Source organism: Salmo salar, chromosome ssa07 (assembly GCF_905237065.1).
Source record: "Salmo salar chromosome ssa07, Ssal_v3.1, whole genome shotgun sequence".
NCBI classification, from domain to species: domain Eukaryota; kingdom Metazoa; phylum Chordata; class Actinopteri; order Salmoniformes; family Salmonidae; genus Salmo; species Salmo salar.
This window is the reverse complement of record NC_059448.1, coordinates 53,583,474-53,609,878: the sequence shown is the minus strand read 5'-3', so window position 1 is coordinate 53,609,878 and position 26,405 is coordinate 53,583,474. Positions and strand designations below refer to the sequence as shown.

The following is a 26,405-nucleotide window of genomic DNA, read 5'->3' as shown; positions in this document are numbered from 1 at the left end:
CACAAAACACAGCAAGATATTTCTTATGAGTTTTATCTTTATTTTTGTGGAAAACGCCGAACTCCCTGACAGTACTTCTGGACTAGCTCAGAATATTGCTGGATACTGCCTGCATACCCCATTCCATGACAAAGTCAGATCCTCTATCAAGGGCCTGGCCTTCTATTCTAGTTGCAAAAGTGATTTATTCCACCATTAGGGGTGGGATACCTGGCATGCTATTCCAGTTGCAAAAATTGTTCATTCCACTATTAGGGGTCGGGTACCTGGCATGATATTTCAATGTTGTAAAATGGTTTATTCCACTATTAGTGGTGGGGTACCTGGCATGATATTTCATAGTTGTAAAATGGTTATTCCACTATTAGGGGTGGGGTCAAATCTAGGCCGGGAAACTGATCTACAACCACATGAGCTTCATAGTATAAGAAAACATGCCAAGGCAGAAGAACAAGAATAGAACAGCTACCTGACAACAGCATGGGGTCTCTATCCAGCGTTTTCTTGACGTGGTCCGACTCCCCCGTGAGGGAGCTCTCGTCGATTTTGAGATCATTTCCTTGAATAAGAATACCATCCGAGGGCAGGAGATCACCTGGGAGACAGAATAAATATTCCTTTATGAATTCACAAGACGTGTGGCTGAAAACAGAATACATTACACACTCTGGTCAATTCATCCTCGCCAATAACATATAACTGGGTCCTAAATGTCTTCCTATTTCCTACGTAGTGGACTACTTATTATTTTTTCTCCCCAATTTCGATCTTGTCTCATCGCTGCAACACCCAAACAGGCTTGAGAGGCAAAGATCGAGTCGTACGTCCTCCGAAACATGACCCGCCAAACCACACTTCTTAACACCCGCCCACTTAACCCAGCCGCACCAATGTGTTAGAGGAAACGCCGTTCAACAGACGACCGAAGTCAGCCAGCAGGCGCCCGGCCCGCCACAAGGAGTCGCTAGAGCACGATGGGCCAAAGCAAGCACCCCCAGCCAAACCCTCCCCTAACACGGACGACAGTGGGCCAATTGTGCACCGCCCTATGGGACTCCCAGTCACGGCCGGTTGTGACACAGCCTGGGATCGAACTCGGGTCTGTAGTGATGCCCCGGGTGGCCATAGTGGACTACTTTTGACCAGGGCCCATGGGGCTTGGGTCAAAAGTAGTGCACTTATATAGGGAATAGGGTGCCATTTGGGACGCAGAAAGAGGTGCCTCTTACCGTATTTTATTTGTGCAACGTCGCCGACCACAATCTCAGCCACAGGGATTTGGATGACTTGGCCGCCGCGGACAACAGCAAACTTCTGCTCTTGTTCGATGCGGCTCTGCAAGCCGCGGAATTGCTTCTCTTTGCTCCAGTCATTGAACGCTGTCACCAGCACCACGCAGACGACCGACAGCAGGATGGCGGCACCTTCGATCCAGCCCGCCTCTGCCTCACCATCATCCTCCACACCTCCAGCTGCGCTCCCACAGTCTGCATAAGGATCAAAGCACACAGTTACAGGGATACACTGCCAGGTGTCTAACAGACAAAATCTGAACACATATCATTAAATGTTGGTAATTAAATAGTGACAACCAGGCCCAGACGGAATTGCCGTCCGCAGAATTTATTTTACATAAATTCACTGCAGAGGGATAGTTTAAGTCAAAATACAAATAAAATGTACACAGTGCAGTACAATGGACACCTGCAGTGCCTTCAGAAAGTATTCACACCCCTTGACTTGATCCACATTTGGTTGTGTTGCAGCCTGAATTAAAAAAATGTATTTAATTGAGATTGCGTCACTGGCCTTAACACAATACTCCATAACGTCGAAGTGGAAATATGTTTTTAGAAATGAATTCAAAATTGAATTGTCTTGAGTCAATAAGTATTCAACCCCTTGTTATGGCAAGCCTAAATAAGTTCAGGAGTAAAGATTTGCTTAATAAGTCACATAAAAAGTTGCATGGACTCACTGTGTGCAATAGTGTTAAATATGATATTTGAATTACTACCTCATCTCTGTACCCCACACATACAGATAATTGTAAGGTCCCTCAGTCAAGCTGTGAATTTCAAACACAGATTCAACCACAAAGACCAGGGAGGTTTTCCAATGCCTCGCAAAGAAGGGTACCTATTGGTAGATGGATACAAATAAAATAAAAAGCAGACATTGAATATCACTTTGAGCATGGTGAAGTTATTAATTACACTTTGGATGATGTATCAATACACCCACTCACTACAAAGATACAGGCATTCTTCCTAACTCAGTTTCCGGAGAGGAAGAAAAAAAATAATAATAATATTGCTCAGGATTTTCACCATGATGCCAATGGTGACTTCATTTAACTAGGCAAGTCAGTTAAGAACAAATTCTTATTTACAATGATGGCCTACCCCGGCCAAACCCGGACAACGCTGGGCCAATTGTGCGCCGCCCTATTGGACTCCCAATCACGGCCGGATGTGATGCAGCCTGGATTCGAACCAGGGACTGCAGTGACGCACTCTTGCGCCTTAGACCGCTGCACCACTCGGGAGCCTTAAACCAGTTACAGAGTTTAATGGCTGTGATAGGAGAAAACTGAGGATTGGTCAACATTGTAGTTACTCCACAATACTAACCTAAATGACAGAGTGAAAAGAAGGAAGCCTGTACAGAATAAAATAGTCCAAAACACACATCCTGTTTGCAATAAGGCACTATAGTTAAACTGCAAAAAAAATGTGGCAAAGAAATTAACTTCATGTCCTGAATACAAATCGGTATGTTTGGGACATTTTGTTCTGATTGTTGACAAAAATAAAAGACAATTAAATCCATTTTAATCCCACCTTGTAACAAAATGTGGAAAAAGTCAAGGGTGTGAATACTTTCTGAAGTCACTGTAGGTGGTTTACAAACTATCAGGGTGATCCAAAGTGGTCCGATTTAAAAAGAAAACATCTGAGCCAGCACAGGATGGTCAGACAACCAGAGTTAACTCCACTACTGCCTAGGCATCAAGTAGAAGACGTAAATAGAGGTGTTGCTTACGTTCTCTTTCGGCATCTGGAGGTCTATAGAAAGAAAGGCCTAATGAAACTATGGCTGCCACTTCCAGGATAATCAGTGTTACATCTTGCAATGCTTCCCAAACTAATTGAAGAAATGTTTTGGGCTTTTTCGGAGGTATTAAGTTCTGCCCGAACACTTCTTTTCTTTTGTCGATGTCTGCGGGCTGCCCACTTAAACCTGGGGGAAAGACAGAGATGGAATTAGATTAAATTAAGCCAGTACATTTGTGTTTCTACATTTTCTTAGTTTACCATAGAGATTTATATTTGACAACCATTACCATACCCATAGACAAGTCTGGGGGAAAATAATGGCAATATCCAATGCCTCATTAACCTCAACAACCATGCATGTAGAAATTTGGTGAATGAATTAAATTAAAATGGCCAGGATCAGAAAGACGGAATAGATTCAGTGAATACCAACCCAAATGGTCAGAGAGCCGTATTCTGTGGCAGGGCTCCTGAAAACAAGCACCCACAGGGCATCAGCATTTCTGACAGGTCATGCAGTTCCAAATAAACACAATACAAAGCAACAATGCCACCCGGCGACAATACACGTTCTACTTCTGCAAAATAACAAGTCAACCAGAGCAACGCTCTCAGATTTATCAAGGGTAGAATTCCAGGATATAAAAAGAAAAATCGAGGAGTCATGATATTAAGATAAATCACACAAGTAACTTTCCCCTGTCAATGATTGAATACAGATCGATAACTGGAGATGCAGTGATCCTTTTTACATTCAGACAGTCACAGCAAGGCCCGATCATTGTCTCACATTCAACGTGACAAGGTCCGACTGCTCTGCAGACCCATTCATTTGTGTGCAGAGAGCATTCCACTTGCCGTACAGCTCACTCAAATGGCTGCTCTCCACAGTCAAAGGAGGGCGGTCAAATTCAAAATACTTTTATACATTTGATGTGGCTTTTGGACCTATATTTAAGCATACTGAACTGTGGAGGCAGATGGAGAGAAAGACAGAGAGAAGAGAGACAAGTGATCTGGGAGATATATTGGGAGGTTTTAAGCAGGCTCTAAGAGCGCAACAGAGAGACTAGAGAGAGAGATAGCTAGAGAAAAACAGACATGGACTAATGAAGAGTGGGAGACTAGACTGGAAGGCTGTAGGCAGGCTGTAGGGAGTCAGTCAGGAGGATGAGGCTCCCAGTCTAATGAATGGAGACCGAACAGCAGCAGAAGGGTCAGCAAGTGCTCAGAGTCGGCAGGCAAGCACTGAGCAATGACATCACGTGTAGCAGTGGGTAATTAGCCAGCATTGCAGAGCAGCAGTGGGGTTGAGGAGGAGAGGAGTGAGGAGAGTGAAGGATAGAATGGAGGAGAAGGGGCATGCACACCTGCTGAGATACGATTCTCTGCCAGAAGGAGCTGTCAGAAGCAACTTTTGAACGTGCTACTGCAACATCCAGTTTAATGTTTCAAGCACAGGAGACGGGGCAATTTGGCCACGTCAAGACCACTCTATTCACAGTATTACATCAAACCCCTGGTGGATAGCATGATGGAATTCACCCCACAGAACAACAAGTAGTGAGCAATAGAGTAGAATATTGCGCTGCTGCTCAAAGCCTACTTACAGCAATTAGCCTATAATGTAAACCCCATGATAGTCATTTGACTGATCGTTTCCTGATTAAAAAAAAGGACTTTTAAAGCTGCTGTGTATGTGTGCGTCAAACTGTATCCCGTAATAAATTCATATTTCTGTGTGTGTTTACACGTTAAAGTAGTGTGGGTCGAGGGGCAGCAATGCAGTCCCCCCCCCCATGTGTGTGGATAAGGTGCCGCCACTGCTGATGACTCACCGTTTACAGCTTGATCATTCGACCCCCCCATCAGTGAAATAAACATTAGTGACAAGAGAATGATTTAGGCAAGAGGACGTATGACAAAACAAAAGGTTCAAATCATGTTAGCGTTCTAATCATTTAGCTATTTGAAAGTCCATCACCAGTCACCTGCGCGGCTATTCATTAACTCTTTAATAATCGACTTGTACCCGCTTAACCCCTCCAAGTACTGTCCTATTCTGCCGACACTGTGGTTTAAAATTAGCCCTCTGGACTTAACTCGTGGTGCAGGTGGTAAAATGATTTGGGCAAAACAGCTGTGGCTACATGATCTCTGCAGACAGAGGAGACATCTAGAATAGCTTCCCCTAGCAGGCGTCCATCTTTATACCAAACCTGCTACTTCTAGTTCAGTAGAAGTCCTCCAGCAGCCCCAACAGCACACATTTTAGTTGTAGACCGGCACAAACATACCTCATTCAACTCATTGAGCGCTTGACGATTATTTGACAAGTTGAATCAGGTGTGCTTGTCCAGGGCTACAATAAAAATGATTACTGTTTGGGGTCTGGAAGAATGGAGTCGTATTAGACTATAGACCAGGGTTCGCCAACCCTGTTCCTGGAGAGCTACCCTCCTGTAGGTTCACTCCAACCCCAGTTGTAACTAACCTGATTCAGCTTATCAACCAGCTAATTATTAGAATCAAGTGCACCGTGCACTAGATTAGGGTTGGAGTGAAAACCTACAGGACCGTAGCACTACACAGCTTATTCAAATAACCAACTCATCATCCAGCTTTGATTATTTGAAATTAGCTGTGTAGCGCTATGGCAAAAACCAAAACATGCACCCGGGGGCCCAGGACCGAGTTTGGGAAGCCCTGCTATAGACAGTAGCTGATGGGAGCAAGAAAAGTTTTCATTCTGACAATCTTGCCCTAACAATACTTTTGTTACATCAGCATTCTGCGCAAAGTCTCCCAGAGATTCTGTGTCAGACATAGCCTTGGTTTCAAAAGAGAATGATACTAGCAAGACTGACACAGCTTAAAAAGTACAGGTAGGTTCAAAAACAAAACCCCATGAAATCACCAATAACCAGAGACAAACCCAGAAGTGATCAATCAACTACCCTGCTGAAGGGACTTTAAAGCCAGAGATAACAGGTAAATCAATCTGCAGGCAAACGGGTATTGCAGCACTCCCACGAGATTTATCACCAGATAAATGTAGTAGCACCCAAAATATGTCTACTCTGAGAGTTTGAACAATAGTGAAAGAAGGAGCGGTCAATCTGAGAAGATTCAGGGATTGCATTAGCTTTCAGAAATCAAAACACAGACCATCAATCTGCACATTTAAACCGTTTCACCTGTGTTTTATATTGAAATTGTCTGCGTGTTTTTGCTTCGATAGTGATTAGGGGTGAGCAACTATAGTTGCATTCAGCAGAAAATGGCTACCATTTGATCAGATGACAACCGAAGTGCAATGCTATTTTGGCTAGCAGCTGCACAAGTATATTAGCTTTTTTGCAAAAATGATGCATGGCCATCATATTTCAAATGTTTATAAAGGAAAGAAAGAAGCCAGTTAATATTACATTTTACCGGAAAAAAGTAGCTACACATCAGTCTGAGCGCTGTCTGCTGATAGAATGGCCGTTCCTGAATGCAGAAAATTGATTTGTCTGACGATGAGCCAAGATTTCTCATCCTAGTGGAGAAGTGCAACTAAAGCACAAAATTAGTATGAAGATGAGCAGAAATGACAAGATAAAACATTTAAGAATTATCTTTTGTTTCCTGCATGAAAAACAACTCTGCATTAACGCATCCCTTAAGATTGGCAATAATATTGTTGCTCAGGAGCAGAGCTTTTAAAATTCAGCTTATACAGAAGAATATGGTTAAGGGACAGAAGAACAGTCTGTTCAGTGCTGAAATAATAGTGGGAAACATCCTTGGGAATTATGTTACTGGCTCTAGTAAGAGGAGCAAGATTGTGGTTACAGTGTAGAAATTAGCCTTGTGTGACATTCAAGGGTCTGGCGAGTACATATAGTATTCTGGCCTAAATATAGTGTGACATTCAAGGGTTATAGGAAGGCTTGCTCAATTTAAAATAAAATGTCAATGCTGTCCCTAGTAATACTGTAACCAGTAAAGAAAGCATATTTTCCAAATAAAAGCTGGAAGTGGACAAAAGATTAGTTTAAGTACTGGGCTTTAGAATGGAGAAATAGCCTACTAACTAATTAGCAATCCTCTTTCGATTGTCAAGCTGGCAGTAATCTTAAATGACGGCTTAATTTCCTGGGCCAATAGTGAATGAGCTGATTGAAATACGTGTCAAAAACTCTGGGGCACCCAGCCAAGTAGTGGAGCTGCTGCACTGCACACACTGTGGAGGAAACAATGTGGAGCTATTCTAGCTTATCAGGGGCAGGGTGTCATGTCAAAATGCCCCAAATTCAATTATCTCCCAATTTTCACGTTCTGATTGTTTTGACTGTGTTCTGATCAATTGTGACATGTACATTTCTCTGAGCCTGAAAATTGTCACAGTTCAATAATTGCACGTGCGTCTGCTTAGGTGGATGGCTGTGCTTGTGCGGATGTCTCTCCACACCCTCAATTAACTAGCTACCATAATTCATGGTCAAGATGGTCGAGATGGCTTTTTCTCAGAAGTGTGCAGTTGCAGCTCATTTGTATAGCTAAATAAACCCTTAGCTAGCTAATTAAGGCCGAGGGGGTGGGAGAGACAGCCGCACGAGCTCAGCCATCCACATAAGCAGATGTGCATGCAATTATTGAACTGTGACAATTTTCAGGCTGTAAGAAATTTTCTAAATGACGTCACAATCGATCAGAACAGTCAGAACAATCAGAAAGTGAAAAGGAGAATTGGGAACATCTTTACATGACACAGGGAAGGGCACTACTACAACAGTAGTTTCTGAACATGCACAAGGCCTAACTCAAATGGTCAGATAACCCTACCTGATCTGATCCTCGCTTATCCTTAATAAAACACCAACTGTCATGACTACTTACACTAAATTGTCTCTAGCTAGCATACAGTACCAGTCAAAAGTTGACACCTACTGGTTTGGTTACTACATGATTCCATATGTGTTATTTCATAGTGCTGATGTCTTCATTATTATTCTGCAATGTAGAAAATAGTAAAAATAAAGAAAAACCGTTGAATGAGTAGGTGTGTCCAACCTTTTGACTGGTACTGTAGATCAAGACAAAATAAAACGACCAACCACAATATCATACAAGGCATGGCCCTGTACAGATCCCCTGCTTTGTCATTACAAGTTCTACAAATCTTACAATTCACCAAAAATGCCCAAATACAAAGTGCTCAACAAATCCTTGCAATTGACACATGTACATCAAAACCCCAGTTGGAGCCTTACTCTGGCACTTTTACACTGAGCTGGCAGAACAGAATCCAGCTATGACTAGGCCTATATACTTCTGTCTGTTAATCGTCTCGTTTCAATACTCACTGAATAAAGGGCAGGAGAGGACAAGTACCATAACTGATCTAGGACATTTGGGATCATTCAAGACTCAAGTATGAGCAGCCTTTCTGTTTGGCATTTCAACCGGTTGACACAGATGCTCAGTTTAGACGATGATCATTGTAAATTTGCTACTGGCACCGACGCTGTATATAGATCACATTCTCTTGGTTTTTTTCTTACTTTCTTATTTCTCACATTTATTTTTTAGTTGAACTATTTTGATATTGAATACTACACTGCTGGGAAGGTGCAATATTTTAACTTGAATAAAACAATGAGTTAATAATAGTGAGCGAGTGTGGCTTTTCCTTTTTAAAGAATGTCAGCTATGAATATGATCAAATTTGTAAAAAATTGGATGAAATGGGGCAACCATTGTCCAAATCATTTAAATATTGTATATACTATAACATCATGGTATGTTAACTCTAATACAAACCTATCTGATGTTCAAACCTACAAACCCCTGTGCCACATCTGAAGTTCAAACCAACAAATGAATGTGGCACAGGGGTTTGTAGAACCTACAAACAGATGTGGTACAGGCCATTCACTACGAGTACTGAAACAGTGCAGGGCACTGACTGTGGTGGATATGCAGTGCCATTTTAATCTTGGCTCAAACAGAAAATCCCCTCCCCCAAGAGTTCACTCCAGGTCATGCCGGCGATTAGGCACAACAACTTCTATGTAGAGACTGGAGAGAGAGCAGTAAACCAATGTATGCAGGAGAGGCTCTACACAGGCAAGTCCCTGATGTAAAGTGACTCTGCACTTTTTCCACACACTTGGCATGGCCAGATCTGCTGAGTGAACAGAGGATCAGCGCCTACACACACACAGGCAGGATATAAAGCAGACAACATGGAACGTCCCTGAGGATCGGAACAGTGGTGCTGCTTACCCGCCTTTTAAAAATAGGATAAATATTGCATTGGTGGTAGGGACTAATATACACACACTTTAAAAAGCAGTGGCATTTTTCTAGATTAGCTGCTACATGGAGCGAGACATTGCTGGGGAGAGCCCTGAGAGACCTGAGCCCCGGCGACAGCAGGAAGGAATACTCTCGGACAGACTCTGGTAATGTGTTTTCAACCCTCATCTCCAGGGCATGGAGAAAGGGGGATAAATGCATGCCATGCTGCTGGAGAGAGGCAGAGCAAAACAGAACAGGCCAGCAGACCAGTTCCGGAGATGAGCTCATGTCTTCCCCACACCACAACGTTAAACCAGTTACTAGCCGCGCACACCATCCTGTCCTGTCCCCACATGTGGAACATTGACCTGCAGAGTCCGGTACTGTGCCCAGGCAGACAGCTGGTCTGTCTGAAGCCTCCCTCCACGCACCAGAGGTGAAAAAAAGAAAGAGAAAGAGACACAAACCCAGGAATAGCTCAAGGCCTGGACCGGGTCAGTGCCACCCTCCCCCCGGCCACCTGTCTACTAGGACACCAGCTTTCCAAGGAAGTGATGTCAAGGTGCTGTGGATGACACGGCGCAATGACATGCTTGCTAAGCAATGCATTTTTGCCATGAAACACTTTCAGAACCACACGTGTCACTAGCATTCACAACTAGCATTCAAGAACAACAGATCTAATCCAAATGAGTGATGAAGGTGAATTGGTTGAGAAATAGAATGAGGCGGTATCTACCGTCTACAGGTGACGTTTTCAATCGGGTGCAGAGTCCTTGAACGTCCCCATAACTTTCCCCGATTTTGCCTATTGCCTCTGCCCCCCGCAGTTCCATGAGAGACCGCAGGTCCTTTAGCGAGCAGCCAAAGTCCCCATGGTGGTTGGCCGTGGAGTTCTTCACTCCGCTGTAGGAGTTGTTTGCCATAATGTCCCTCTGCGTGCGCTCCGTCGGCTACGGTGAAAAATGGCGTCCCAAAGGGAGAGCTAAAATCCTCAGCGAGCGAGCTCAGCAGTAGTTCCCATAAACAGCTACAAGTCCTTCAGAGGATGATGGTGGTGAAATGAGGCGACTCCAGGTAGAAGGACTTGGACAGATCAAAAGCCATTTCCCTCAGACCGTGGCCCTATTCTTTCATGTTGACCGAGGTTCACACACAGACTCAGAGAGAAGACAGCATTCGAGGATCTGAAAGGAGAGAAAAAGTAAATTTGGTCATTCAGAGTTCAAATGGCATGTTTAATTTCAATAATATACTAGCACTTATGAAAGTCACAAGGCAACACACTGATGATATAATCCAAACTATCAGGTAAAGACGCTTGTAGTCGTTCACTTCACAGCACCACTGAAAATAGATTGTAGGAACCACAGGTCACTGGCAAAGACTCAACTTGATACGCTATCCTTTAGAAGAGAAAATATTATACTTATTTGAGGCACACCGCCGTGGGAAGCAGTCAGCCATTTAAACTCATGGACAGACAGGGCTGACATGTTATTCAACATTAGTATTTTCCTTGAGCCCTGACAAATGTGCATAAAGGAGGCAGAATTCAGATATGACACCGTTTTAGCACTATCCAGGAAGTTTGAACCATATCGCCCGCCGTAGTTAAAGTGCTAATAAATCAGAACAAATCCCCTTTACATTTTTTCAAATTACCAGCAACTTGAAGCAACAATTTGGATTATGTCTACTCTGCTAATATCCCAAAAAAAGACTGACTTTGCACTATTGAGCAATGTACAATACTGCGAACTTAGCAAAACGAGTAATTTGTGGTAAGTGCATGAGGGCCGCCATCTTTATGCACCTCCGCTATTCAGTAATTGCCTTACTGTTAGGGATCAATTTGGCTGCCGACTAACTGACCCTCATTAACCGGTTAACAAACGGTTACATTTTTCACAAATAGTAAAATGTGACAGAAAATACTATCAGAGATCTGTATATAATGACGAGATGCTTATTTCGGCACCCTAACAAAAAGGCAGTCGTCCCAAGGCTGCAAGGCAGGCGACAGAAATGCATTGGGCTTGTTTTGATAAGATTCTGGCGAGAGCTGAGCTGAACCTCTCACTTAGCCTCTTCCTCTCTGATACTATGCATGCATACAAGGATTGGACATTTTTCATTAAGAGCTTAATGGAAACACGTAACAATAGCAAGCCTATTGTGTTAGAGTCAAAATGCTATAGCCTTTTATTGAACATACAACTCCTGTAATGAAGCAGCTAATAAGTCATTTTAAAACATTTGCCAAAATGCAATTAGCTGGAAAGCAGCGTTCTAAACAGCACGCCTAATGCGAGAGGTTCCATATGTGACAGATCAACATCTCAGAAACTGAGAAAGAGGGGGACAATCTATAACAACGACGAGGATGAGTTGCTTTTACGATTGTGCCTCCGGCTTCCGGACAACGAAAGTAAGTCGATATGAAAACCAATAGAACAGGAGAAATGCTGGTTAATGGCATCAGGAAGTCTTTATAAATTAATTGCCTCCACATTTCTATGGATGGATTTTCGCCAGGCTACTTTGAAGCAAGGTAAGACATGCCTCATTATTTGAAGTAAAATGTTAACTTTCAGATAATTACTGCCTCAAGTTCATTGCAAAGAGGTGGGTGACGCACTGATAGCCTGCTTACCGTTGACGATAGCCTATGCACTCAAATGGGAGAAGTACTTTAATTACGAGTTGAAATAAAAAGTCATTTTTAAATCGTGGCCATCGAAGTTTAAACAGGCGATTGCATGTAGAATATTTATTTGTTGCGCTTTGTTGATTGGGCTTACAAAAGCACGTTTCACTCCAGTGAGGAGCTACTCTGGCGCTCTCTGACAGGTGGTAAGATATCCCGCTCCTCAAACTAGGCTCAAACTATGCTGTGCATGTTTGATAAATAAGATGCATGACGACTAACAAAAATACACACGTGCCAACTTAATTCCACACAATTATGCAAATTAACCTATAGACCGATAAGCATGACCGATCAAATGTATTTTCAGGGGCTAGATTAACAGTTAACATCCCTACTTACTGCATATTTCTCTCTATACTATAAACCCCACGAGAAGCACAGGCAAACAGATGTAGGTGGTCACTACAGTAAAAGCAAAGCCAGACAAAATGTATTGTAGTTAATGTATGATAATGTATGTACTAACGCACATGTAGAGTTCTATAGTCCATTCAACTGGTATACAAGTCAAAATATGAGCATTTCACTTAGCCTAACTGGAATTACTGCAAGAATTATAACTCATGAATCTCCCAGCTTCCTCCCACAGTGTTTGGTGCTTAATGTGAAGTAGCTATATAGGCGAACACCCTTCCTACATCCAGAGGAATCTCCATATCCACAGAGTCCATCAAAATGTCCCTGCTACACTTATTATTTCAGTTGTGCAATTAAAAACCATTTGACTTTCGGTGTCGCCACTTTGGCTAGCAGCGATTCATTGGGAGATGGGGCTGGCGCTCACTGAATGATCATCTCAGAAAATACTCCTTTTTAATCTAATTAGACAATCTCTGGCATCATCTGGGAGATCCAGTCTCTGCTCTGCTGACCAAAGTGAAGAATAAAGCACAGCAGTCGTCAGCCTGTTTTAAGGACGATTCCATTTTGACTAATTTCTTAGAATCACTACAAGGAAAAGTGCCATGTTCAAAGCAGGGAGAGGGATGAACCGTAATTAGGAAGTCAAAAAACATCAGGAAAGATAACATGTAAAAGGCAGCTTGTATGGAAAGACCATTCAAATGGGCAATGATGAAAATGACCCAACCTATATTGGCTCAAGGTTAAAAATAGGACAGTGAATCCCCTAGGGCAGTGGTTCTCAAACTTCTACTCTGCAAAATAAAATAACTTTTCAAAAATGTGCTCGCTCTGGAATAGAGATGGAACAGCTGGGGGTCCCAAAGGAGAGGTTTAACCTGTTGGGGCTAGGGGGCAGTATTTGCACGGCCGGATATAAAACGTACCCGATTTAAACTGGTTACTACTCTTGCCCAGAAACGAGAATATGCATATAATTAGTAGATTTGGATAGAAAACACTCTAAAGTTTCTAAAACTGTTTGAATGGTGTCTGAGTATAACAGAACTCATATGGCAGGCCAAAACCTGAGAAGATTCCATACAGGAAGTGCCCTGTCTGACAATTTGTTCTCCTTCTGCGGCATCTCTATCGAAAATACAGCATCTCTGCTGTAACGTGACATTTAAGGCTTCCATTGGCTCTCAGAAGGCGCCAGAAAGTGGAATGACGTCTCTCCAGTCTCTGGGCGAAAAACAGCAGGAGATTTTGTGAGCGGTCCGGCTGAGAACAGTGACACTGGAGATGCGCGTTCATGTGAATTCTCCATGTTTTTCTTTCTCTCTTTGAATGAATACAACGTCGCCCGGTTGGAATATTATCACTATTTTATGAGAAAAATCGCGTAAAAAATGATTTTAAACAGCATTTGACATGCTTCGAAGTACGGTAATGGAATATTTTGACATTTTTTTTGTCACGAAATGCGCTCGCGCGTCACCCTTCGGATACTGACCTGAACGCACGAACAAACAAAACGGAGGTATTTGGATACAACTATGGATTATTTCGAACCAAAACAACATTTGTTGTTGAAGTAGAAGTCCTGGGAGTGCATTCTGACGAATAACAGCAAAGGTAATCCAATTTTTCTTATAGTAAATCTGAGTTTGGTGAGGGCCAAACTTGGTGGGTGTCAAATTAGCTAGCCGTGATATCTACTCAGAATATTGCAAAATGTGCTTTCGCCGAAAAGCTATTTTAAAATCTGACACCGCGATTGCATAAAAGGAGTTCTGTATCTATAATTCTTTAAATAATGTATGTATTTTGTGAACGTTAATCGCGAGTAATTAAGTAAATTCACCGGAAGTTTGCGGTGGGTATGCTAGTTCTGAACATCACATGCTAATGTAAAAAGCTGGTTTTTGATATAAATATGAACTTGATTGAACAAAACATGCATGTATTGTATAACATAATGTCCTAGGAGTGTCATCTGATGAAGATCATCAAAGGTTAGTGCTGCATTTAGCTGTGGTTTTGGTTTTTGTGATATATATGCTTGCTTTGAAAATGGGTGTGTGATTATTTTTGGCAGGGTACTCTCCTGACAATCTAATGTTTTGCTTTCGCTGTAAAGCCTTTTTGAAATCGGACAGTGTGGTTAGATTAACGAGAGTCTTGTCTTTAAAATGGTGTAAAATAGTAATATGTTTGAGAAATTGAAGTTATAGCATTTGAGGTATTTGTATTTCGCGCCACGCGATTCCACTGGCTGTTGACTAGACCTTGCCCAGGGAGGTTAAAAAAAAAATCACTGTTCTAGAGGAATTTACCACTGTAGGGCAGGGGGGGGACGCACTTCCTACTCCCTCTCTCAAAGAGGTCACCAGCTGGGCAGTCGGTTTTATTCACTGTCTGAGTGTAACAATGAACTGAATGAGAGAAAAAGTAGTGAGCACGCTTCCCTTTTTCAAGTCAGATCAGGAACATAATATTCATAATTGCATCTGCATTAGGCCAAAATCCCTGCATATTCTAAGATGCCCAGAAAATAGTGCTTTAATGAGGGCGCGAATGTGGTACATTCACACAAGTGACAAATGTAATTTCAGTAACTGGACAAATGAGAGCAACCCAATGAACCCACTACTTTCAGACTTGTTTTTGAGAAACTATTTAGTCACGTGTCAATTCTATTTGGAGCCATCTGCCATGGAAAAAAGGACAGGATTTATTATTCTTTACACAACATAATTGCAGGGCTGGTTGCAATTCTGAGGTGACATAAAATCTCATTTGAGAGGGAAATACCCCTTTTGCTGGCCACAAGTTTGGGTTGAGGTTGAAATGTACACAGAGGTTTCCACCAAAATATTTCACGTGGTAGTGTTTTTTATAGTTGTGAGATGTGCAAAAACAAAGTGAAAATTTTTACCGTTGCCTAAGTAGAATTTATGCTCTAATTTTAGTGTGGCCCATTTAGACAAGGAGGGTTGCAGTTCCTTATTGAAACTCTGGCAACTTGCATTCTGCCTGACAGGAACGGCATCTTTCCACAACTTAGACAAATTCAAGTGAATTTCGACTGTGGCCCAGATGACTTACCATGTTATTGCGCCTATTGCGGTGTGACTCGCTCAATGTGTTTTTCCCCCCCTAAAAAAGGTCCTCTAAAAATGGTTGGCATATTTGAGTTGCCCTTAGCACCCAGCGAACACACATGTTCAACCCCAAAGTAATGGCGGCAGCCAGGCTCCATTTTCCTTGTCCTCACATCTCATGCTCTGAGCCTGTCCCCCTCCGAGCGGCTGCACCGCCAAGATGAAGGAAGTGCGAACATTTGCTGAGTGGTGACAGTTTCAGGTTGCGGAACAGATCACATGTCACAACAGTGGAAAATCATTGTGATTGGATCACCGAGCTAACAGCTGGCATGGTATGGTTGAACAAGGATAGGAGCCAGGTTAACCCTTTGTGCACAACACCAGCAAAACCCTTACTAAGTAAGAGAAGACCAAAGAAATCTATTGGGGTTTCACTTACAACCGTATACAAAGACATTTGTCATAAAAATGCCCAGCAGTTATTCCTTTCCAGGGAGCAGAAAATGAGATGTACTGTTTGGCCATAGAGATCTGTTACAAATGTTATCTGTTGCTGGACTTCCAAGCAATTCTCCCCAAACTAAGGAAACCCTCTTGGTCATGGTTGGCACTTTGAACCCCTCTACATGCCAACTTACTCGTTGTGAGTCAAGGACAGCCATTCCAGGGATCCCTCTGCTATGGTCTTGCTGGTGCAGATGGGGGTATTTTTAGCATCTTACAGACTACCCCTCCCTGTCCCCATTCCCCACTCTGGCCCTTGCTGAAGTGGGTCAGGGCGTGTAAATGTGGAGGGCACAAAGCAGAGGCAGGCACCCAGCCTTACTCATGTCATGCAGCATGGCTCAGTGCTATCAGAGGGCCACTTCACACCAGAGACTGGGCACTTCTCTACTCTGTTCTACATGACCAGCCTGCCAATTCACAACACCATGCAGAGGTGTCCCCGCCCGGCGTCAACTCTACGACACACTTCCTCTTCCCAGTGCTCTTCTGCTCATTGAAATCGAGATTTGTGATGGTCTCTTGGGGGACATTTAAAAATCGTCCTTTGCGTCTCCACTTTCCCTTCTGTACAAGCAAATGGAATAAATTGAGCCTCTTGAGGGTTTTTAAAAGGGGATTGAAGTAGATTTATGGAGGCTAGGGTTTTATTTAACTTGTATGTCCTTCATTTTCAAGAGCAGGCCATCTTTAAAGTTGAGAGCCTTCGCGCTCCTTTTTTTAACTGACTCTGCTGGGCAGTTCTACGGCCTGAGGTAGGGGGGTATAACATATTTTACGATATACCGGTATTGATGCATGGACCAGTTTGGGTTTTGACTTTACCTTCTATGAACGGGATTTGAATGTTTGATTTGTTAAATGTGATATGCCGTGTGTAATGTCCATTTTGATAGTTTACTCCGCTACTTGAGTCATCTCTCTCCGGCATCACTTTCCACACAGACATAGCACCACCCCGTCACTCAAGGAGCACATTTGTTGTTGCTTGACCAGAGACACTAGCAACCTAGAATTACACTTAGTTTGTGTCTTACATTTGCAAAACGGCTAGTTTGTCTTTTCTTAGCAAGTTGGGCCTAAATCATGTTAGCTGGCTAGCCAATAAATGTCCTGAGTCAAAGCAAACGTAACTAGCTTTACAGCCTGATAATACCAGTGATGGTGTAGACCTAAATCCTCATGTTGTTTGTGCAACAGTATCTTCTAAATTAGAGGTATACGTGAAGCATGAAATGTTAGCTACGTGAAGTAGCTAAGAGAAATCATTCAATGTAGCCAAAGAATACAGGGTCCCCTAGGAAACACTTAACACTTGGTTCCAACCCTATTTAAATAACTCCTACCTGGCATTTTCATACTAAACACTGTATTCAAAGTGCCCACTATTATATTCTAACTATAGAATTATAAATAATTATATTTCCAACAGTTCACTGAAGTGTTTTACTCTAAATAGCAAGTGAAATCGCAAATGTAACATAGGGTTAAAAATAATGTAAATGTAATGTAAAAATAAGGCCTACATGTTTTGCCCATGTCGTGCAGCCCTACGTGGCAGTGTGGAAATTATCTCTAATGGGTGCAAGAAATGCAACAAAAATATTTTAGTTGAATTGAACTGTATAAAACAATTAGAATGGAGGAAGAGCTATTGAAATATCTTAGAATGTTTGTTTCCACCATAGGGTCACGCACTACTCAAAGCAAACTCAGAACTTGTATAATTCTAAAACATTAAATACCGTCAAATGTGAGGGGGAAAAAACATATGATATTTTGCCATATCGCCCAGCCCTAGACTAAGGTCATGCTGCCCTGACATTTACTACCATTGTGTGTCCTGCTGCCCCCACTATTTCTGATTCATCATGGGGTTTCCTCCTATTTTGGTAAAATGTTGTGCTCCTTGATTGGGTTTAAACAAATATGCTGGGTGGTCAATTGAGATTGCATTTAATCTGTAGGCTACATTTACCAGGCTAATTTCAAACAAAATAAGATTGTATGCATGTGTCTGCATGTGTCTCTCTAGGCTATTCAACAGGACTGTTTTCTTATATGCAGACTGACACAGGCCTACTAACTATGACAAATAGATACAGTACCAGTCAAAAGTTATAACAGACCTACTCATTACAGGGTTTTTATTTGTACTATTTTCTACATTGTAAAATAGTGAAGACATCAAAAATATGAACACATATGGAATCAAGTTGCATCCAAAAAAGTATTAAACAAATGAAAATGTTATATTTAAAATTCTTCAAAGTAGCCACCCTTTGTCTTGACAGTTTTGCACACTCTTGCATTACTTCAACCAGCTTCATGAGGTAGTCACCTGGAATGCATTTCAATTAACAGGTGTGCCTTAAAAGTTCATTTGTGGAATTTCTTTCCTTCTTAATGCATTTGAGCCAATCAGTTGTGTTGTGACAAGGTAGGGGTGGTATACAGAAGATAGCCCTATTTGGTAAAAGACCATGTCCATATGTCAAGAACAGCTCAAATAAGCAAAGGGAAACAACAGTCCATTATTTTAAGACATGAAGGTCAGTCAATCCGGAAATTTTCAATTACTTTGAAAGTGCAGTCGCAAAAACCATCAAGCGCTATGATGAAACAGGCTCTCGTGAGGACCGCCACAGGAAAAGTAGATCCAGAGTTACCTCTGCTGAAGAGGATAAGTTCATTAGTTACCAGCCTCAGAAATTGCAGCCCAAATAAGTGTTTCATAGAGTTCAAGACATCTCAACATCAACTTTTCAGAGGAGACTGTGAATCAGGCCTTCATTTAATTGTATTATTATTTCTTTAAAATGTAACCTTTTTAACTAGGCAACTAGACAAATACTTATTTACAATGACGGCCTACCCCGGCCAAACCCAGATGACGCTGGGCAAATTGTGGGCCGCCCTGTGGAACTCCCAATCACGGCCGGATGTGATACAGCCTGGATTCGAACCAGGGACTGTAGTGATGCCTCTTGCACTGAGACGCAATGCCTTAGACCGCTGCGCCACTCGGGAGCGGTCTAAGGCACTGGTCAGATTGCTGCAAGAAACCACTACTAAAAAACACCAAATAGAAGACGACACTTGCTTGGGCCAAGAAACACGAGCAATGGACATTAGACTGACGGAAATTGTAAATGTCTTTGAGACGCAGAGTAGGTGAACGGATGATCTCTGCACGTGTGGTTCCCACTGTGAAGCATAGAGGAGGTGTGATGGCACTTTGCTGGGAACACTGTCAGTGATTTATTTAGAATTCAAAGTAGGGCTGGGCAATATGGCCAAAATCTTATATTCCGATATAGGTAATTTCATATCCCGATAATGACACATCACGATAGCACATTTTCTGTAAATTCAATGAATAAATAGTGTATATAAAATGACCACATGTAAAGGCCTATTTCTTATTACATTTTGAATTATACTCAACAAATAAAATGTATTTGCATTTGATACCTTGGGTCAAGTGTTTGCACTAACTCACAAAACCCCTGTTTCTCGACTGTGTAAATTGGGGCCATGTCTTCGCAGATGTAAGTTGTAACGGCAGCTGTTACCTCCTTCCATCTTGGTGATTCTTTGCCATATGGTGCCGCGGTCAAAAGCCTCTTGCAACGTCTGAGTCGGGGGTTTGTTTTGAGCACCCGACTGTACTTTCTGGGGTCTCATCCGTAGACTCTCTCCGTACTGTTTTACATGATTTTTGCGTAGGTGGTAAAAGAGGTTAGTGGTGTTTGAGCCTGTTGTCGAGACCGGCCTGCGGCATATTTTGCAGGGGATGGTTTTCTGGTTCGTGTCAAACCTTTCATACCCAAACCATGACAATGCGACCAAAGTAGACCCTCTTTTAGGTACGGTCTCCGTGCCACGTTCACTGTCCTCCATGTTTGTTTGCGTTGCAAATTTCCTTCCACACGTGTCCAATTGATATTATGAAACGATAGACGTTTTTCTATCGTCACACAATATATATCGTCATATCGCCCAGCCCTAATTCAAAGCACACAAAACCAGCATGCTACCACAGCATTCTGCAGCGATACGCCATCCCACCTGGTTTGCACTTAGTGGAACTATCATTTGTTTTTCAACAGGACAATGACCCAACACACCTCCAGGCTGTGTAAGGGCTATTTGACCAAGGAGAGTGATGGAGTGCTGCATCAGATGACCTGGCCACTACAATCACCCAACCTCCACCCAGTTGAGATGGTTTGGGATGAGTTGGACCGCAGAGTGAAGGAAAAGCACCCAACAAGTGCTCAGCATATGTGGAAACTCCTTCAAGACTGTTGGAAAAGCATCCCTCATGAAGCTGGTTGAGAGAATGCCAAGTGTGCAAAGCTGGCTACTTTGAAGAAACAAAAATATATTTTCATTTGTTCAACACTTTTTTGGTTACTACATGATTCCATGTGTTATTTCATAGTGAAGACAAACTATTATTCTACAATGTAAAAAAAATTGTAAAACCCTAAATTAAGAAAATGCTCTTTATCTTTTATCTCTATGCCAAATTGATTCAAAAGAGAACACTTGAGAATGCCGATAGAGAAGGAAATATGAGCCTATGTGTCTGTTTAGACTCGAGCCTAATTGAGCCAGCATGAGTCAGACTCAACTTGCCTTTAAACCGCAGTGAGGAATATCCTTGCCCTTACAATATTGAGGAGATACGCATCACACCAGCATTATACAATGTAGGCCTACTTAATAGTACAGCAGACTATATTGAGCTGTCCATGATAGCCTACATGGGGTTGAATGTCACCTCAGATTAATGTGACAACGGCGCCATTGCCTTTTACATAACCAATTGTGCCTTTTGCAGTAGGAGTCGCCATTAAGTTTCTATAGTAGGTCTTACAATAGTAAGACAAAAGGAGGATAATAGTAGTCATTTCTTAGATTTGATGCTGAATGTTAGATTTCCTGACAATTATAGACAATGTTTAACATGAGTGTGAAATATGGTTTAGCAGGTAGCCAGTTGAGTGAGCATGCATCAGGCAACCCCGCCAGGGTCCATGTCCACGATGAGTCTGGGATGCAGGGTCGATAGGGCCAAATCATTACCTGGAATAGACAGCACGTTGTCCAAAACGTTGTAATTATTTGTTACATCATAGTACCTACCTAATCCTAATAGTACCTATTCGCTAATAAACAAGCATATACTTTGACACCTGTCTATTCTAAATGCCATCAATATTAACTACAAAGCCTACTGCTGCTCAATAATCCTAATTTACCAACAAATATGTTATGAGAAGACTGAAATCCTATAGCTATTGTACTGAGGTAGTGTCGGCCTACCGATTTAATTAGGTTAAAACCTATGACTGAACCACAACCACTCAAAGGCCTACTTTCCAAAACAACGTAAGACCAGACACCAGAGACTGACTTAAAATCCTATTCAGTACTAGTATCAGACTAATAATTAGTCGGCTGATCGTGAAACTCATGAATCATTGGCATAGAAATCCTATGCAATACACAGAACATACACCTGTTTTAATAATTGAACAGGGACAAAAGCTGACCAATACCATGCAAGTGAGAAGGTTTATATTACTGTATGCTCAGTTTTAGTCTGCTGCACGGCTTCTGGTTCATTCCTGAGTGAGACAGTTTTGGTTAAAACTACAGCCTCAGACACACAAAGTTCTTTTTTTTTTATGGCCAAAATGTATGGCTCTATAAAAGGCAAACGTCTAGAAGATAGAAATCCCACTCCTATTGAATGCATTCAGAATGCAACGAAATCTTGATCAAATTGACAGCAGTCAGCAGAGAGAACAATGATATTTCACATATGAGAACACCCTGACACCAAAAAAAGCTTAAAATCATATCCTACACTGATATGGGTTAAAAACGTTATTTTATACAACTTGTCCAATGATCACCATACCTCTCTTACATGACTACAGCATTGGAAATTCTTCAAATATTATACCATGTGTATTGTGGATGCATATTAATGCACATTACTAGACTTCAATACAAGCATTGCACAGATCAATGGAATCCCTAATGTTTGCAATTTGATGGCAGATTCACAAACGATAAGTGATCGTAATCCACATGGTCAATCAGCAGCGTTCATTCGAAGCTCAGCATTCAGCAGAGACTAGAATGCATTGCTGGCAAAGTGCAGCACGCCGGGTGCCATTTAATAGGATAAGGACTGATCCCTTCTCTTAGACACCAAAACGTGATAGCTCGTCGCCTATCACACTGGGACCAGTACATAAGCTCTGCAATAGAAAAATATGTACAAAATTGCCTTTAGAGTATCTGTAGTCAAGGTCAAATGATTGGTTACGTTGCCTTGTCATAACGTGAACAAATAATCGCGCTCGAGGTTGGTAGCTAATGGTGGCACACTGAGCGAAAAGAAAGCATGACAGGATAATGGATCTGTCGTAGCTAGTTAGATGGATCAGCGATGGACACTGCTACATCTAAATAGATATACCGGCGGTAATGTAACTTGTAAACGTTAGGTGTACTAAGTTGAAATTTCGGCGTCTCAGCTGGCATCCAGAGTGCATATCAGCAAGCTGATATGCATGACAGGTTCCAAAGACGGAGTTCAGACAGAAGTGCTAGTAGCTAACTTAACGATGTGTTGCGGCGTAGCTACCGTTGCAAAACATGTAACGTTAAAGGTAGGTTGGCCAATGTTAGCAGCTGGTTCACTAACGTTTCACCTAGCTAGCTACAGTATATCCTTCGTTTAACTGGGTAACGTTAGCTGTCAGTCAGGACTGTTACCTAGCTAGCAAGTTAGCTATGTCACAAGTCAACCACTGGTTACTACTCTCTAGCTAGCTAAAATGTAACGTTAGCTAACCAACTGGGCACCTGACATTAGAACTGACCAGTGCAGTGGAATAACACAATGGAATAATTTCAAGTGGAGTACCCGTCGTCGTCAAGGCTTAACGTTAGGTAGTTAACCGGCAAAATTGCCAATGTAACCAAGCAAAATGTAAGGCAACTAACGTTCAATTGAGAAATTGTAACTTATGTATAAATTTTAACAGTACCATAAAGCAACGGACGTGGTCCCTGTGCGGCAAGAAAGCTAACCAAAGTTACAGGTTATTGACTCATTATGGAGTGAGCACACTGCATGTGTCAAGTCAACTATTAGCCAACTAACGTTACGTTAATAACAAGTTCAGGCTGAATAAAAATAAACCAGCAATTAAGATTCTGAATTAAATTGGAGTCCGAGTCGACCAGCATGGCTGGACTCAAATAACATTCACATAGCTAACTACTCTCACAAATAATTCAACAAGCTATTTCAAGTCGTTTTCACCACGACTTTTGCTTCTTCTTCACTCCTTAGTACAGTAGAGGTTAGGCGTCAACCTCCACCCCCTGTCCACGAGCTCCTCCAAACCTAGTGTGTGCAGTCGAACCCATTTCAAAATAACGTTACACCGCTAACGTTATTTAGCTACACGACTTTTCAAACACCAAGTCACCCGCGAGTTAGTATTTTCGCGCGTTACAATACGTTGGAAATTCCATTAACTTGTCAATAAGATCCTGTTCTGAAAAACGTTAGGTAGGTTAATGTCCGAAGCAAATTGTGGTGTAAAGAACAAGAAGCTCAATGTCAGTTGTTCCATCTTCTTACCAAAGTAGAAGCTAGCTTGCAAGGTAGACATGAACTCACGAGCAGCTGCACTGAGCTAGCTAACGTTTACCGTTAAGCTAAAACTGTAAAGGATATAAAACCAAACCGGTTCGCTATTGCTTACCAGAATCAAAGCTTGGCTTATGTCCATGTTGTTACTTATGGAAATATATATATTTGTGTACAAAAAAATATCAAACAAAGTACTTACTCCGTTTTCCGAATATTACCTCTGAGTCCTTCCTCTCTTTCCCTCTCCTCAGTATCTCACTACAGACTGCCCCTCTTTCCCGATCTGTAGTAAAAATCCCGCCCACTACACTGTCACAACATCGCAAGGGACATGTGATTCACTTCAGGGGGAGGGGCAATAAGGCCAATGTAGATCCCCATTGGCTTAACCAACATATCAGTCGCCCGTGGAAACGGTTACGTCATCAATTCCGTTCACGGATGGAGATCCTCGTACCCACTCTTTGCCCGGTCTTACTTTATAAAAATCTGATGCATGCAAAGATCAGTTCTTACATCGTATGATTTAACCAGCATTAAATGATCACTGACATCTGTTTATTTGTGTGTGCATCTCCCTGGCCGTGTCGGTTGTGTTAGCTCCACCCACCTTCCCGGTGGCTAATCAAACCTGACGTCATTCTTTCCATGACGTCGCGATTTTTCTATGTATTCAATGCTTCAGTGTTTGATTCTTCAGCACATAAGGGTGAAGGAGCGACACATTCGTTTGTAATGGGCTACAGAATCTGCCTATTATATTGCAGTGAAAAAATAAATAATAATAATAATATATATATATATATACATATATATAGCACAAATCAAGTCTGAATCACAAGTACTGACTATCTGAATAGCCTACCGACACACACACACACACACACACTGAGCATGCATTGCATTGTACACCAAAAGCTGTTCTGAAATAGTGGCACCTTGTTCTCTTCCAACACTGCAGGACTTACTCATATTATACATAAGGCTAAAATGTCAAAGTACAGAGTACATAACATCTTGCACTAAACTTCAGCGTATTACATTTTCCTACCCTGGCTCCCCAGGCTTAAGTGTCATTAATCTGAGTTTAACAATGAAACTCTACATTACCTCTGAGTCAATCCATTGATAGTTGTTAACTTCAGATAGCGAGGTTGTTCCTGGAATGAGGGTGTGATATCAGGTTGTAAACTGGTTGATGTCACATTTCCAGAGGCACACAGGAGATGCCATGAGAGGTGCAAGAGAGCTGTGTGTGTGAGCCTCGGTGGACAAGGTCGCCCTTGAATGTGTGTGTGTGTACAGTACATGCACTTCTGTGTGTGTGTGGGAGTGTGTAGGTGCACGAGTGTGTGTGTGCGCTTGTCATTGTGTGCATGTGTGTGTCGGAGTGTGTGTCTGCGTGTGACGTCTGGCTACCATTGATCTGTGTATTCTCTGCACCCATTATCTGACCCATATTGATCTGAGCATACATAATGCTGCATAATCTCTGCCAGACTGCCTCTATGATTATTACATCAAAGCAATGCATGCAGACCTTCAACTGTGTAAAGAATGCACATATTATTTGACCAGGATCCATAGCCATATATTAGCTACTCTTCACATAATGGGTCCAATTTTTGAACACAAAACACATTGCTGCACTTCTTCAATTTACCGCTCTGGATTTATAAACAGGAGAAAGAAGTTGTTTAAATGTTGTGTAATTTGGACCTAAATGTGGTAATGTTCAATCGGTAGCTCTGAATCACAAACCAGTTTTGGGAAGGAACAGAACAGAGAGAGGGGAAGGAAATTAACAACATAAATATCTCCCATCCTCCATTTTCAGCGTCCCTCTCAGCCGTCTCTGGGACTGGGTGTCAATGACCGCTGTTGACTCGAAGTTCAAACCAGAAGCATTTCACCACAGGAGTTATGCAGCTGATATCTTTTCAAAAGTAATATCTAGGCCTCTCATGAGCCACATGAGGCAAACAAACAAGTTTCCTTGCAGGCCTTCCAAATCTTGTGGAGCTGTGGGAGAACGCGTATCCTATTTTTATGTGTGCCAGTTTCCAGTTCTCTCTCCCCCTCTCTCATACACACACAGTTCAGCTTTAGAGGCTCTCATTTCGGGCCTCTCTGATTGGAGGCCTGTAGCGTTGTGCCCGGCCCTCGAGCAGATGTCCCTCTAACACGGAGAGCAGAGCAATTTTGCTTGGTATCGTCCAAAGTAGCACCCTATTCCCTATATAGTGCACTACTTTTGTCCAGAGCCCATAAGGATCTAGTCAAAAGTAGTGCCCTATGTATGGAATAGGGTGCCATTTGGGACAAAGCCCTTCCCTTTCCACCGCAGGGCCTAGCTGTTTCACGCTATGGCTGATGATGTCGCTGGCTGCCATGGAAAAAAGAGATCCACACTTCAAATTTGCACACACACACACACACACACACACACACACACACACACACACACACACACACACACACACACACACACACACACACACACACACACACACACACACACACACACACACACACACACACACACGTGTTTTGGGACTATGAGAAAGTCATTAGGAATAGTTCATTAAAGGTTGGGTGGGTAAATCAAATAAGAGCATGATTTATTGCAGTGGAGGATGCCATCCATTCTCTGAGCGTCTTTCCGTAACATGATTTGTTCTCCCATTACTAGCAAGCTA

General features: G+C 42.2%; 1 protein-coding gene across 7 annotated transcripts in view; it reads right to left on the bottom strand.

Moving 5' to 3' along the window:
- The window catches only part of LOC106608917 (plasma membrane calcium-transporting ATPase 1-like), a 57,636-nt gene extending 33,433 nt beyond the window's left edge, over nt 1-24,203 (bottom strand). For all 7 annotated transcript variants that reach the window (XM_014207126.2, XM_014207129.2, XM_014207127.2 and 4 more), the window contains exons 1-5: nt 23,906-24,203; nt 10,087-10,534; nt 3,046-3,243; nt 1,230-1,487; nt 470-595 (exon numbers count right to left, since the gene is read on the bottom strand). In XM_014207126.2, coding sequence (XP_014062601.1) covers nt 470-595; nt 1,230-1,487; nt 3,046-3,243; nt 10,087-10,273 — 769 coding nt within the window. In that variant the 5' untranslated portion in view covers nt 10,274-10,534; nt 23,906-24,203. The remainder of the gene's footprint in view (nt 1-469; nt 596-1,229; nt 1,488-3,045; nt 3,244-10,086; nt 10,535-23,905) is intronic.
- Nucleotides 24,204-26,405: the final 2,202 nt, after the last annotated feature.